Source organism: Thermobia domestica, chromosome 7, assembly GCF_964235325.1.
Source record: "Thermobia domestica chromosome 7, izTheDome1.hap1.1, whole genome shotgun sequence".
Classification (NCBI taxonomy): Eukaryota; Metazoa; Arthropoda; class Insecta; order Zygentoma; family Lepismatidae; genus Thermobia; species Thermobia domestica.
The window spans coordinates 254,186,399-254,199,842 of record NC_137460.1 but is presented as its reverse complement, the minus strand read 5'-3'; the positions used below and the strand labels follow the sequence as shown (position 1 = coordinate 254,199,842).

Sequence of the window (13,444 nt, the reverse complement as noted above, 5' to 3'; positions counted from 1 at the left end):
ATACCAAAAGTCATTTCATTAGGCTTTGTAATTTCGTCGTGATGATCAGGCTTACATAGTTACAGTAATTTTCTTACATGATAATTTATATATTACAGTGATTCAAAAATGAATTTTTTCTAGTAGTTAACTTCTTTAAGAACTCACAGGCTGTGCGCCTCGAAAGCCAAGTAGTAGTATAAGTCCTATTACTATTATTACAATCACAAATATCAATATCCAATAGTGCCTGAAGTTCTTTCTGCACTTAGATATAGTCATTTGAGAGAAGTAGACAGAAAGAAATGGAAAAGGAAGGTAAATGGAGGCCTTGAAAATAAAGTGTTAAGAGAAATTCCCCATTGTTCTGAAGATACTGTATACAATGCAGTGAGCACAGTGGGTCTGTAGGTCAGAGTGAGTCGGTGCGTGGCAGTGGGTTATGGTGGGTAGTGGGTCGCAGTGGGTCACGGTGAGTGGTAAGTCGCAGTGGGTCATGGTGGGTTTCTGAACGCAGTGGGTCACATGTTGTTGACCCACTACCCACTCACAAAAATTGACCCTCTGACCCACTCCATCTCTGATCTCAAATAAGTAAACAGAAACAAATGAAAAAGGAAGGGAAGTGGAGGCCTTGAAAGTGAAACGTAGACAAATTCACGAGTGTTCAGAAGAAATTGTCTACAATGCAGTGAGCAGAGAGGGTTGGTAGGCCAGAGTAAGTCGGTGGTTCAGAGTGTTTCATGGTGGGTAGTAGACAGTAACTTAGCGTGAAAGTTTGTAATGAATGGGCTGAAATTAGGTTCGTAGCTAGAAGCTGGCTAGGAGGAGCCCAATCCCCTGAAACTTGCAATTTTTGTTGTATGTATATATGAGTGTAAAGTGAATGTAAGTTAGCCCACCCCCAAAAAAACAAGTTATCCCGCCCTTACTTAAACAATCACGCCTTAGTGTTCTCACTACGCTGTAATGCTTGATAGAAAAACGCTAATTCATGCAATATATTTTTCATACAATACAAGAAAAAGTATAAGAGTGGTTTTGCTTCATATTTCTCTTACACGTACGCTGTATTACTGTTTCAAAGAAACAAATAAAAACGGATAGCTATAGCACGATCTTAAGTGTAACTTTCCCAAATCATAGACAAACTTAAGCACTTCACCCACAACAACACGTATCAGAATACTAATGGAAAACAGTGGAGCAGTAGCTCACAGTCAATTGATGACTTTTACAGAAAAAGCTATTTTTAGATTGAAAGTATATATAAAGAAACTATACCTAATCCAAGATCTCCTTCAGTATCGTTCTTCGAAAAACTTGCGGATAGCAACGCAATGCAAAAAATACAACAAGAAATTATAACTGCGATGTCAATTATCGAAAACTAAAATGTAAATTTTACGCAGTGATAACGCAGACCAGTACGCAACAAGGTCCCTTATGTATTAATACTATTCATAATAACATAACATTTTTATTCTCTCTGTCTCTGTCTCTGTCTCTCTCTCTCTCTTTTTTGGGTCAAAACTCGTTACTGAATGTGAACTTTTAAATTTTTCATAGTCTCTGTTCTATAGTTTTTTACAAGACCGCATCCTGTCGTTTTTGTTTCGCCAAACACCCGAAAGGCTAGCCTTTCGTCAACATTCTTTCACTTTCGTTGCATCATGTTGAATTTGTGTATAGCTGAAATAGTTTTCGTCTGCTGAGGGTGGCGAGAAAGTGATTGTCACCGCCCCATTCTCCTAATTCCATGAGAGAAGCGGAAGGCTAGCCGTCGATAGCCTTCAATGAGTTCTTGCAGAAGCTTCGCTTCAACTCGCTTGATGTTTACACAGCGTATTATAAAATAAATCCATTTTAATAAAATTAATTGTATCAATATCCAAAAGCAACATTTCAGGCTGATGTATAAATAAATGGATAGCTAAGGCTTATAGCCTTAATAGACACTACGTCCCTGGTGGTAGATCGCAGTGGATCGTGGCAGGTAGTGGGTCGCAGTGGGTCATAGTGGGTGGTGTGTTCCAGTGGGTCACATGCTGTTGAACCTCAACCCACTAATCCACTCACAAAACTTAATCCGCTTGACCCACTGACCCAGTCCATCTCTGATTGTAGGTTTAAATGAAGTTAAGGCTTGCGATGCTTGTGTTTCTTTTAAGTGTGTTTATGGGTTGACAAATTATTTTCTCGAGTTTTAGCCAAGGAAGAATTCCCATAGTTTCCAATCGAGAACTATAGAAAGTCTTCTCCGTTAGTCTATTGACTAGCGTATATGCCTTTGCCGCACGCGGTTCTGGGTTGAAATCCCAGTGAGAGCTCAAAAATTAATTTTACAATCTTTCACTTTCATTAATCATCTGTCTCCTCTAGCATAAAGAGCATAATCATGGGACATTAAACTAAAGAAATTTCATTTCATTTTCTAGATGAATGTGAGCCCTTTTGGGGAAAAGGAGGTGTAGAAGAAATTTTTCCTTCATTTTTTCAAAGGACTATGGGATTGGATAACTTGCCTTTCACGATTGACCTGTAAAATATGAGCGGTCCCAGGCTCGATTCCCGGTGGGGACACTCGGTGGAAAAAGTGTAACAGGTTTTCCAGGCCAACAATCTTGAGTTAGATTTTCCTTGGGTTTCTCTCATTCGCACCAGGCAAATGCCTGGATGGTACCTAACATCATGCTCCGCGTGCCATTTCCTTCCTTCTTCAATTATTTCTTCCTTCCCTTACAACGGATAGTGTGCTCGCCGGGGAACGTCATCCTTCATATATGTGACGGACCAAATGGCCTCAGCCCAGAAATCCAATTTCTAATCCTTGCGAAATCTGATTATAGTGCATCTTTGTTTCAGGATTATTATCGAAATCTAGCCTTTTGTTAAAATTTAATGTGGAATAAATGTATTGATAAAACATCAGCGTATGGGTAATGTAAGCGTAAGTATCCTTGCTTCAACACGTAATAAATTCACAAGTTTTATTTATGAGTACAGAAATTCTCCTTGAACTACCTCTGAATTTCTTCGAGATTCTAGGTCTCAGGTGACAAAGAATTAATTCTATTTACTGTTTTCATACACAACGTAATTTTGAAACTTAGAAGTTTAAGTGTTATCTTTGTGTCTGTAATACATAATCGTTTGTCGATTGACTTCAGAGGACTGAGTTTAGCCCGTAAGCACAAGTTGCCTATAGTTCTAACATACCAGATGTATAGTCTTGTTTAATAAATCTTTCCCCTCCCCCTCCTCTAACTGAAAAAGCACTGTATTGTTATCCATATTTGAAATTCAAAGTCAAAGGAAATCGTTCTTAAGCAGCTGTATTTTATTTCAAGTTTAAATATATAATGTGCTACTTATGGTTGCAAGAGGTTGAGTGGTATTTTTTGAAATACTGAACTTAGTGGTTTACATAGGCACTCATCTTCTTGAAGAATTGATGTAAAAAGCGGTCGCGTGATTTCTGGTATCTATGAGCAGTGAGATAACAGTGGAAGACAAACTTCGTTCTTCTCAAACTTGATACATTGAAAAATTTATGCAAGTGATTTTGTTACACAAATACATATCTATTCACTATAATCAATTTCAGAATTTGCATTAAATTTTATAATAACATAATGCCTGTATGTGTTACCCTGAAAATGTATTTTGTATGGAAGGGCTCCCATCAGGGGGGATAAGGTGAGGCGCTCGCACCCCTAGAGAAAATCGTACTTCTGAATATCGAAAACCCAATTGAATTTTTACATTAGTTACAGGAAAATTTGAATCTATATTTGAAATATCGCGTATACTTGCCCCCCCTGGAAAATACAATATGGGCGCCCTTTTTTCTAATACGTAATTCATTTTTTTTCTGATTTTCACTGGAGATTATTAGCCTTCGATTGTCAGGCCTCTCACTTTAAACTTTTATCGCTCCCCTATCTTCCCCTATGAAACATTGAGTACGGTATATTTCTTTTAAATAAAGTTTTCAAAATACTTCAGAAATGCTGAATTTTTAAACTACCAACCCATGTTAAATAATGACAGGTTAGACATCAGAGAAAGTTTTCATTATCTACCACCTGAATCAAGGGGATCCAAGTCTCCTTCGGAGGAGGTTAGGAGTGTGGCGGCGAGAGATTATCGCACTCTCTCCGACCGGATTTTTGCAACACATCCGAATATGATCTCAATGAAAAATAGTTTTGTTACTCAAGACACTGCTTAGACAATCGATCGGAGATTACATGGTCCAACCTGGTCACAATTTCGAAAATTTTTATCTTAAAGGCACACAATAGAAATTGCTTTAAACAATGAAAGCGCAGTTGCCAAATGTATAACTTTGATTCACGAAGATGAATTTCCAGCTTTTGTTAATCTGAGAAATAGAAATGTCTTACACTCAAATGCTACGAATTTCTTAGTTTTTTTTTTTTTTTTTTTGTAAAAACTGAGGTTAGTTTATTCGCAAGTTATTGCCAAATTAATGTGGAGGGTGAATGTACTTTTTGTAGATCCCTTAAAATATTCTGGAAATAACTTACATAACTTTTGAAACTGTTTGTTTTAACTCGAGCATATGCATGAAGTGGTTTATTACTAGCAGAACAAAAAGAACTGTGATGGATTAATTATAAGTAATCCGGTTAGAAACACTGTTGTTTGTGATTCAGTTCCAAATCCGGTCTCCCGCACTCGTTCGCTGGTCAGGTAATAGATAGCGATAATTGACCAAGAAGTATAATGACTTTTGATCTTACGGAATGAGGTTGTGTAAGGTTTTGCGAGTGCGGTAGTTATTTTACGTACTTTCTGTTTCAAATAATTGTCTCCGTACGTACACAAATTAAGTTTATGTTGTTTCGGAAGACAAGAGAAAAAGGAAGGAAAAGAAGCATCTGTTTAGGCTCAAATTCGGGAAATACGTGTATGGAGACTTTCTGGCAACTTCGGAGTTCTAGCGACATTTTAATAAAAATAAGCAACAGTGAACACTATGGAAGAAAAAGAAAAAGGTACATTACGCCGGTACACTAGAGACATGTAGTTTGTTCTTTCCAATCACGTATTTTGTAGTTTCACCACATTCACACCATTTCTACGTTGTTTAATACCACATCTTTTCCTCATTTGATAAATTATTCCCTCTGCAGATCTCGAAAAGTAGGCTACTGCTTGAACTTGTTTCTCGATTTAGATATTTTTCGTTTTTACTTAAAAAACAAAGAAGCACTATTCACATTTTATTACTTCACCATAGTAGGCTTTTATTACCTGTGTAAATTTACCGTTAATTGTCAAGACTTTCGAAAGATAGAATTCTGTATGGTGGTTCTGGAGCGAAAATAATATATATATATTTTTAAATGAATTGTGATAATGTTGTCAGTGATAGTTGTGCTTTATTTAGAAGTGCTAGACATATTTTACATGAGGGTATAAACTGCGAGCACCAGTTCACGAAGAATTCTTCCTTATTTCTGATACCGCTCTACTTCCGTAGTTGATATGGTTTCGGTTTTAAAGAAGATGAAACATTAAAACACATATTGTTAAAATGTGAAGAAACCCAAAAAGTGAGGGAAAAATGGAAATGGAACGATGAAATGAAAGAGGAAGGAAATTTGGTTAAATTAGCTTGGAGGCTAGGCTTTAATGTAAATGGAAGGGAACTAAGTGAGAAAGAAATGGAAAAAGCAAAGAACTTCTTGAATTTTGGTGGAATAAGAAAATGGAAAAAGTTAAATGAGAAAAAAAACAGTACTTATTTTTTCTTTTTTTTTCCAGGATCCAAACTTCCGAAGAGAAGGAAGGAAAATACCTTGAATCTGAAGTAATACAATACACGCTGTATTGGAAAACTCCTCATTACTGCAAAACTGCTGATTTTTACCTTACAGTAAGTATTTCCTAGCTCGTTGTTTTAGTAATTGGGTTAGTTAAGAGTGTTGTTCTGTCACACATCATTTACGAAAGGAATTTCATTTATTTTGACGCAATATGGAACCATATTTGTGTCATGTCTCTCTGTGTTAACACTACTCAAATGTACTCGTTTTACTTTATTTGTTCTTGGTGTCTTTAAGGGCAGATTTTTTGTTTATTTTTTTCCCGGTTGTATTTAAAATATTTCTAGTATGTTAATTGAAATAAAGGCGTATGTTTAGGAGAAGGGGTCCAGCTTTTTTCCCTAAAAAATGTTACAATTTTGGTAATTACTGTTCACATCGGTTCGTTTAGGGTAGGTTAGGTTAGTTTAGTTTAGGTTACGTATGTTAAATTAGTGTAGGGGTCCCGCATAATTTTGCAAAAAATGATAGCATTTCGCTTATTTCTATAATATAAGATAAGTTTAGGTTAGTTCAGGTTAGCTTAGGTTAGTTTATGTTAGGTTACATTTGGTTACGTTATGTCACGTCTAAGTACTTGCATCATTCATTTCTCCTGTAAATTTTGTGCTTTTTACGTGCTTCTGGACCTCTTGTACTAAACATACTCCGAAATAAATTTGGATTTTGCGGGGCTAAATCACGTAAAAAAATAGAATTTTGACAGGGGAATGATGTAATGTAACGGAAATGTAACTACTAAGTGAAAGTAAGCGCTGAGTTAACCTGACCTTGTCTAACCTTATGAAACAAATGAGACAAGAATTCGGAAGAAAGTATGAATTTTAACAAAAAGTTTTGGACTCCCAAAACCAAAAGCATGGTATATTAACTTTTGAATTTGCTCCATTTGCCTTTTATTGCGTTTTAGCTTTCAATATTGGCCATGTCCTGTCGCAAATGTTATTATTACAAGACTGTTTCACTGTTCTTATTGTATCTTTGACCTTAGATAAGAATAAGAATAAGAATAAGAATTATTTATTGTCGTTAAACAACATGATGTTGTAATAGACAACGTCAAAATTTAAGTTTGCGTACATATAATATTTACAATTTTAATTAATCCATACAATATTTTATATTTTACCTGGTACCACTTTTCTATTCTAATACTGAAATTTCTTCCGTAAATTCTGAAATACTATATATACACTTTTCTAAGAGCCACTTTTTACAAAAACATTTAAAATTTTTAATCTCCATTTCTCTCACTCTAGGTGGCAATAGATTATACAATTTCATCCCTATATATTTATAACTATTTTGAGTTTTGCACAGCCGTACATGGGGAATATTTATTTCATTTTTGCGCCTTGTATTGTGTGAATGAACACTACTTCGAGTAACATAATTTGTACAGTTTTCTTTGATATAAATAAGGCACGATAATATGTACAAGGACGGGATGGTCATTATTTCAAAATCTTTGAAAAAATGTCTACATGATTCTCTCTCTGGAATTCCTGTTATCGTTCTTATCGCTCTTTTTTGCCACTTAAATACTGTTTGTGCTCCGGAAGAATTACCCCATAAAAGTATGCCATATGACAGATGAGAGTGAAAGAAAGCATAATATGCAGTGATTAATAGACTTTTACTTACAGATATTTTCAATTTACGTAACACATATACTGCCCTTGATAATTTTTTACAAAGTTGCATAGTATGCACATTCCAGTTTAATTTCGTATCTAAGTATATCCCTAATAGATTAACTGAGGAGCATTCTTTTGTATCAGTTGTGGAGCTGCTGAGATGAAAGTATAACTTCTCTGTTTTATTATGGTTCAAATTTAATTTATTGTGAAACAGCCAATCAGTAGATTTATCTATTGCTTTATTATTTTTCGTGTGTATTGCGTTGATATTATTATCTTTCGTTATAAATGTAGTGTCATCGGCATACATAACAGTGGTTTCTAATAAGTAGTCAGGTAAATCGTTAATGTATACCAGAAATAGAAAAGGTCCAATGACACTTCCCTGTGGCACTCCTGTTAATATTTCAAGTACGTTTGACTGTTTATTTTGTACACACACAACTTGTTTTCTACTTTCTAGATAAGACCTGATCAATAAGAGCTCAGTTCCTCTGATCCCATAATACTGTAATTTCTGAATCAATATTTCATGTGAAACAGTATCAAAAGCCTTACTTAAATCTAATAATGTTGCGCAAGCGAATGAACTGTTTTCAAAGGCATCAATTACCTCAGATACAACTTTTTCAACAGCTTTAGTTGTGGACATACTTTTCCGAAACCCATATTGTGCACAGTTAATGAGATTGTTATTTTCAAAGTACAGAGTTAGTTGTTCTTTCATGCAATGTTCAATAATTTTTGATACAATTGGTACGAGAGATATTGGTCTGTAGTTGCTGGGACAGTTTTTGTCCCCTTTTTTATGTATGGGAATAGTAACCGCAATCTTAAGACAATCTGGGAACACTCCTTCTACTAGTATCCAATTAATTAAGTGTGTAAGGGGTTCCACTATTACGTCTATAATATTTTTAATTGTACTATTAGTAAACCCATAATAATCCTCGCTACCAGATGTCTTAAACTTACGAACCACTGACAAAATTGCTTCAGGTGTTACGTTTGTCCATTTAAATGTCAAGTTACTAGTTTGATTTCTACATGAACTTAGAATACTTTTGAAGTCTATAACATCGTTTTCTGCGGACTTAGAGATACTGCTTGTATTACCATTTACATACTTAGCACTACTTACAAAGAATTCATTAAAAGTGTCAGGGGATATTGATATTGAGTCATTTTCTTTTCGTACCCCTATTTCCCTGTTTATAATTGTCCACCCTGCTTTACATTTATTTGTATGGTTTACAATAAAATTGTCGTTTGCCTTAATTTTTGCCGCACTTATTTCCTTTCTGTAGCGTCTTTTAGCTCTGATGTATTTTTCTTTTCCCACAGGACAGCCCGATTTAGCCCTATTATACCAAGCAATGACAACCTTACGAAGCTCTGCTAGTTCTGGAGTGTACCAGTTACTAACATTTTGCTGTAATTTGTTTGTAGATAAGTTATAGCATTTAAATTTTCTTGGACAGCATTCGTTTAGGCATCGTGTTAAATTATACATAAAAAATTCACACGCTTCTACTACATTTTTACATCTGAAGAATATTTGCTGCCAGTCAATTTCTTTTAATTTATGCCTTAAACTACAGATATTATCTAAACTCAGTACTCGAAAACTCTTGGTCACCACCCTAGTATTATTGTGTTTAACAAAGGGGTATAACACCCATAGGCCATCGTGATCTGACAATGAGCACTGTACTACACCACACGATAAATCATTTCTATATACGTTTGTAATAATGTTATCTAAACAAGCTTCCTTTCTTGTTGGCTGATCATTTAGAAAATAAAAGTTATATGATCTAAGTATATCAGAAAAATAATTCTTGGTAGGAGTATCAACTAAAACATTGATATTTACATCCCCCAGATATAATATTTTATATTTATCATGCTTACATAGTTTCGCAACTACGAAAAAAAAAAAAAACTCAAAATTTATACCTGGATGTACAGCTACATTTCGTAAGAAAATTACAAGCACACTAGATATAAACTTTGCTTCATACTTCATACGTGTAGATGGAAAGTACCTAAACAAAAGTAAAAAAGTTAAGAGTACAATTATATAATCCATTGTCTTCAACGCTTTTTTCTTTCGTTCTTTCCCCGTATAATCGCATAGTGACATAAAAGACGAGAAACACTTAATAGAAGAAAAAGTAATATTAGGTGCACTCTAGAAAGATATTTTTTACCCGTGTTTCTTCGTTGTGAATGCTAGACTACTAATTTTCATCCGTTTCGCAAAAGTTACGAGTAATATTTACTGAAAATTCAGGTTCGAAAATAAAAGAAGACTAATTCGTGTTAATATTTTATTTCTTGCATACCTAATAAGGAACATTATACAATTAGTTTCTCAAATAAAATATAACTAAACTTTAAATATATTTAATTTGAGCAAGCGTATTCAAGGAAATTAATATCCGTATTGAATATAACGTAATGCGATTGTAAAGAATGAAAGATAAAGAATAAAAGATAAAAGAATGAAAGATAAAGAATAAAAGAATGAAAGATAAAGAATGAAAGAATGAAAGATAAAGAATAATATCAGGATATATTTAGTAAACCTAATGAACTTTAATGGAGTGTGATGCACACTTTAGAATCTTTTTCAGTTGGGTAGAATTCAAATGTAAGATGTGAGAAGGTCTGTAAATTGTATTCTGTTGTAATTTTTTTATATATATTACTTTTTTCTTTTATTTGCTTTTATTTTTTAAAATCATTTTTCATTTGAAAACTATAATTCTCTTGAAATAATACTCAAAAATTGAATCCACTTCGTATTCAAAAACAACATGTTTATCGGAAACAGTCCCAAACATTTCTTTTTCTTTGTTTCTTTTTCTTTTTTTCTTTTTTTTACTGTAGTGCACTTTTATAGTTTTTCAATAGCGTAAGACCATGTTACTTTGCACCAGATGTAACAAAATTTAAAGATCTCATGTAACTTTCAAACGTAATCATTTAGAACACTGTATTTTACACATATAATAGCTAGATACATAAAGAAAACATTCGTGCAAGTGCATTAGTATACATGAGTATGATCATGGTTATTGAAATATAAACTTTGGTGCAAAGATACCCAATAGCTAAGGATACGTTGCACCACATACAAAAAAGTATATTCAACATACGAAAGTATCTGTGCAATATTTTCCTTTAATATTTAGATATGACACTTCCTTTACAAAACTATGTGCATCATACAAATATTAGAATGATGGTACTGGTAACAATAGTTAGTATGAATTATCGATATTTGTAGATAAAATTGCGTTCTTTCCGGTACCGGTACAGGAACTACATTCTAAAAATTTAGCATATGTCCAATGCCAAATTAGGAAGAGAAAAAAAATTCCGTGAACTGATTTGACTTAGTTGCTGTTTGTGCTCTTAGTTTAAGAATATTATTCCAAACGTAATCAGTGGAAGATTTATGGGGTTTCGGCTTTTAGGCTGATGATTTTTAAAAAAAATCTAATGTTAGTCATTCTTGCAGTATAAACTTTTAGCCTTCAAAATGTCTAGTAATTTAAAAAAAAAAAAGCTGACTGAAGCTCCCCTCAAAGTTTTTTTTTTCTGCCACTTTTCGTAATTAATTTTCCAACAAGAAATGCATTCCAGCACCTACCAAATAGAAAATTTACCTAGAATTAGAAGGGAAGAAGTACCAGCAGTAATAATTTCCTATCTCAGGAGTATTTTGGACGGTGAAAGTAACCCCGATTAGAGGCTGAGATCGGCTTTTCCCAGATTTATTTTTTCCTATGAGTTTAGAACGTTTCACACCTCAATTACAACTATTGCTTCGAAGTCCAATTATACACAGTGTATTGTACGAAACAGACTAAACTTTAAAGGGAATTTTTGTAGGAGATATTTTTCGAATTTTTTTTGTCTTTAGAGTGATTGCTTTCCATACCTGTATAACAAACGCTTCGAGTTACTTGAGCTGATGTTAACCGCCAACATTATAGCAAAAATACAGCAAGATATTCTAGCTTATGGTGGCAGTTGAAACTCTCTTTACAGTTCTTGCTTTTACCGACAGAGGACTATGCATGTGTTCATATTTTGTGTAAAGTTACCCCTGAAGCGCAAAGTAAGTCCATCTTACGGTAAGTATTTCTTTTTCGAGGACCGTCTGAGTCAAGTAGAAAACTTAATTCTCATTAAATAAAAAAAAAAATCTAGTTTAATTTGTTTGTTTTCGTTTGACGACTAAAGGACGTTATTGCGGATAAATTAATGGTGTAGTTGACTATGTATTCTTGACTAAATTAATATGTTCCTCTTTTCTTTCAGGTTTCTATATGACATTTTACTTTGGCATGAGCTACTAACCGGAAATTTGGATCTGTTATAAATTACACATACTCTATTTTTCCTTTCTATTGTCACATATTATTTTGTAACCACTGGATGTAACAATGGAAGATAAATATGAAGTGAAATGCAAAAGATATTCTGCCGGGTCTGAAGTTAGCTTTAATACTGAAAACCACTGTCATCTTGTCAAACCACTAAAAGGAAAAGACACACCATTTGGAAAAACGAAACGCTCGAAGTTGAGACAAGTGACTGAGGGTAATCCTCCAGTGGGTGACTTCAGAAATGGTGCTTCTACTCTGAACTTACTAAGTGTATTAAAGACAAATACTGAAGCCAAAAATAATGTATCCCATTTGTCGGGATTTAATCCTGCATGCGTACGAGAAATGAGCGTAATTGAAAAGAATTCCGAACCAGTGTTAAGTAACGAAAAAGGAAAACATGTGAATCTTAATAATCGTGAAATTGAAAGGTAGGATTTTTTTGTTAATGTATTTAATATGTTATGTATAATGAGTAATCACGTAGGTTTTTAGATATTTTTCATTGCATGTCTGATATATAACCATTTACTTTGATAAAGTATTACCATGTTATTAACAACTACTAAGATTGAAAGATTTAAAATAAGTAGATATGTTATCAGATGTTATTCGCAAATTTGGTGATTTTAGGTGTACCAATACTTTGAGACTTTTGGTCTGATCTAGTTAACGTTGTTTTGAAAATACTAGATCGGAAATGTTTAGCTTTGAATTTTTTTTCTATTTTAAGTTTACATTTTTATAAATATATGTTATCATGTAAGTCGAACTTTACGCGTTACTAGTTTTTTTCTATTTTGTTATCAGTTAACTTGATGTAGCAGCTTTTTAGAGACAAGGAGCTAACAAATTCTTGCGACATTAACTTCAAATTTGACATACTGATCATGTGATTTTCAATTCTTTGTGTAGGGGCCGCGTTGGTTCAATGTTAAATCTGGTGCTTGGGGTTCTGGATTCGATCACAGCTCCCGCCAAGTAAACTTTGTGCTGGACAAAGACCGTGTGCGTGGGTTATTCCGGGATTCTCCCGTTTCCTCCCACTTTGTTCATTACACCATTTCGTTCATTTCTCATCGTCACCGTTTCCTTTAACCTTGCCTTCCTGAGCGTAGGACGTAAAACTCGAAGAATTTATTTCGATTCTTCGTGCAGGCACTTTGAATCCTCGCGGTTTTTTTGACTGGTTATCCTAAATGGAGGATAGCTCTGCCTCAATCTCTTTCCTAGTTCTCTATTGTGCCTATTGCCCCTTTTTAGATTTAAGCAGTATATTTAGACACACATTAAAACAGTTATTCTTTCTCTCTACTACTACAATAATGCAAGGAAATCTTAGAAAATTAATAATACCAAGTACGTACCTTTGTGCTGCTTCCATTGCGTATGTTCATAACGTTCCTTTTATTTCAAACTGATGCTGTCCGAAGTTATGCACCACAATATCATAGCGTGGGATGGAAATAGAGACGCTTGCATCAAAAATGAGTGCTGTATTAATGATACATCGTGCCCGTGAGTACTGGTACGTTGTGATTGTATTGAGGAGATAGCTGTGCCT

General features: G+C 34.2%; 2 protein-coding genes across 7 annotated transcripts in view; one reads left to right on the top strand and one right to left on the bottom strand.

The window, feature by feature from the left end:
• LOC145690832 (uncharacterized) overlaps window positions 1–13,444 on the bottom strand; it is a 294,099-nt gene that overhangs the window by 94,536 nt on the left and 186,119 nt on the right. The window lies entirely within an intron of this gene.
• Window positions 4,698–13,444, top strand: part of LOC145690834 (uncharacterized) — an 82,925-nt gene continuing 74,178 nt past the window's right edge. For 3 of the 5 annotated variants that reach the window (XR_014132289.1, XR_014132288.1, XM_081766165.1), the window contains exons 1-3: window positions 5,016–5,151; window positions 5,776–5,887; window positions 11,813–12,311. Coding sequence is in view for 2 of the 5 variants with exons in the window: in XM_081766165.1 (XP_081622291.1) it covers window positions 11,938–12,311 (374 nt within the window). In the remaining 3 variants the exon portion in view is untranslated. The other 2 variants (XR_014132290.1, XM_081766166.1) reach the window with 2 other exon arrangements.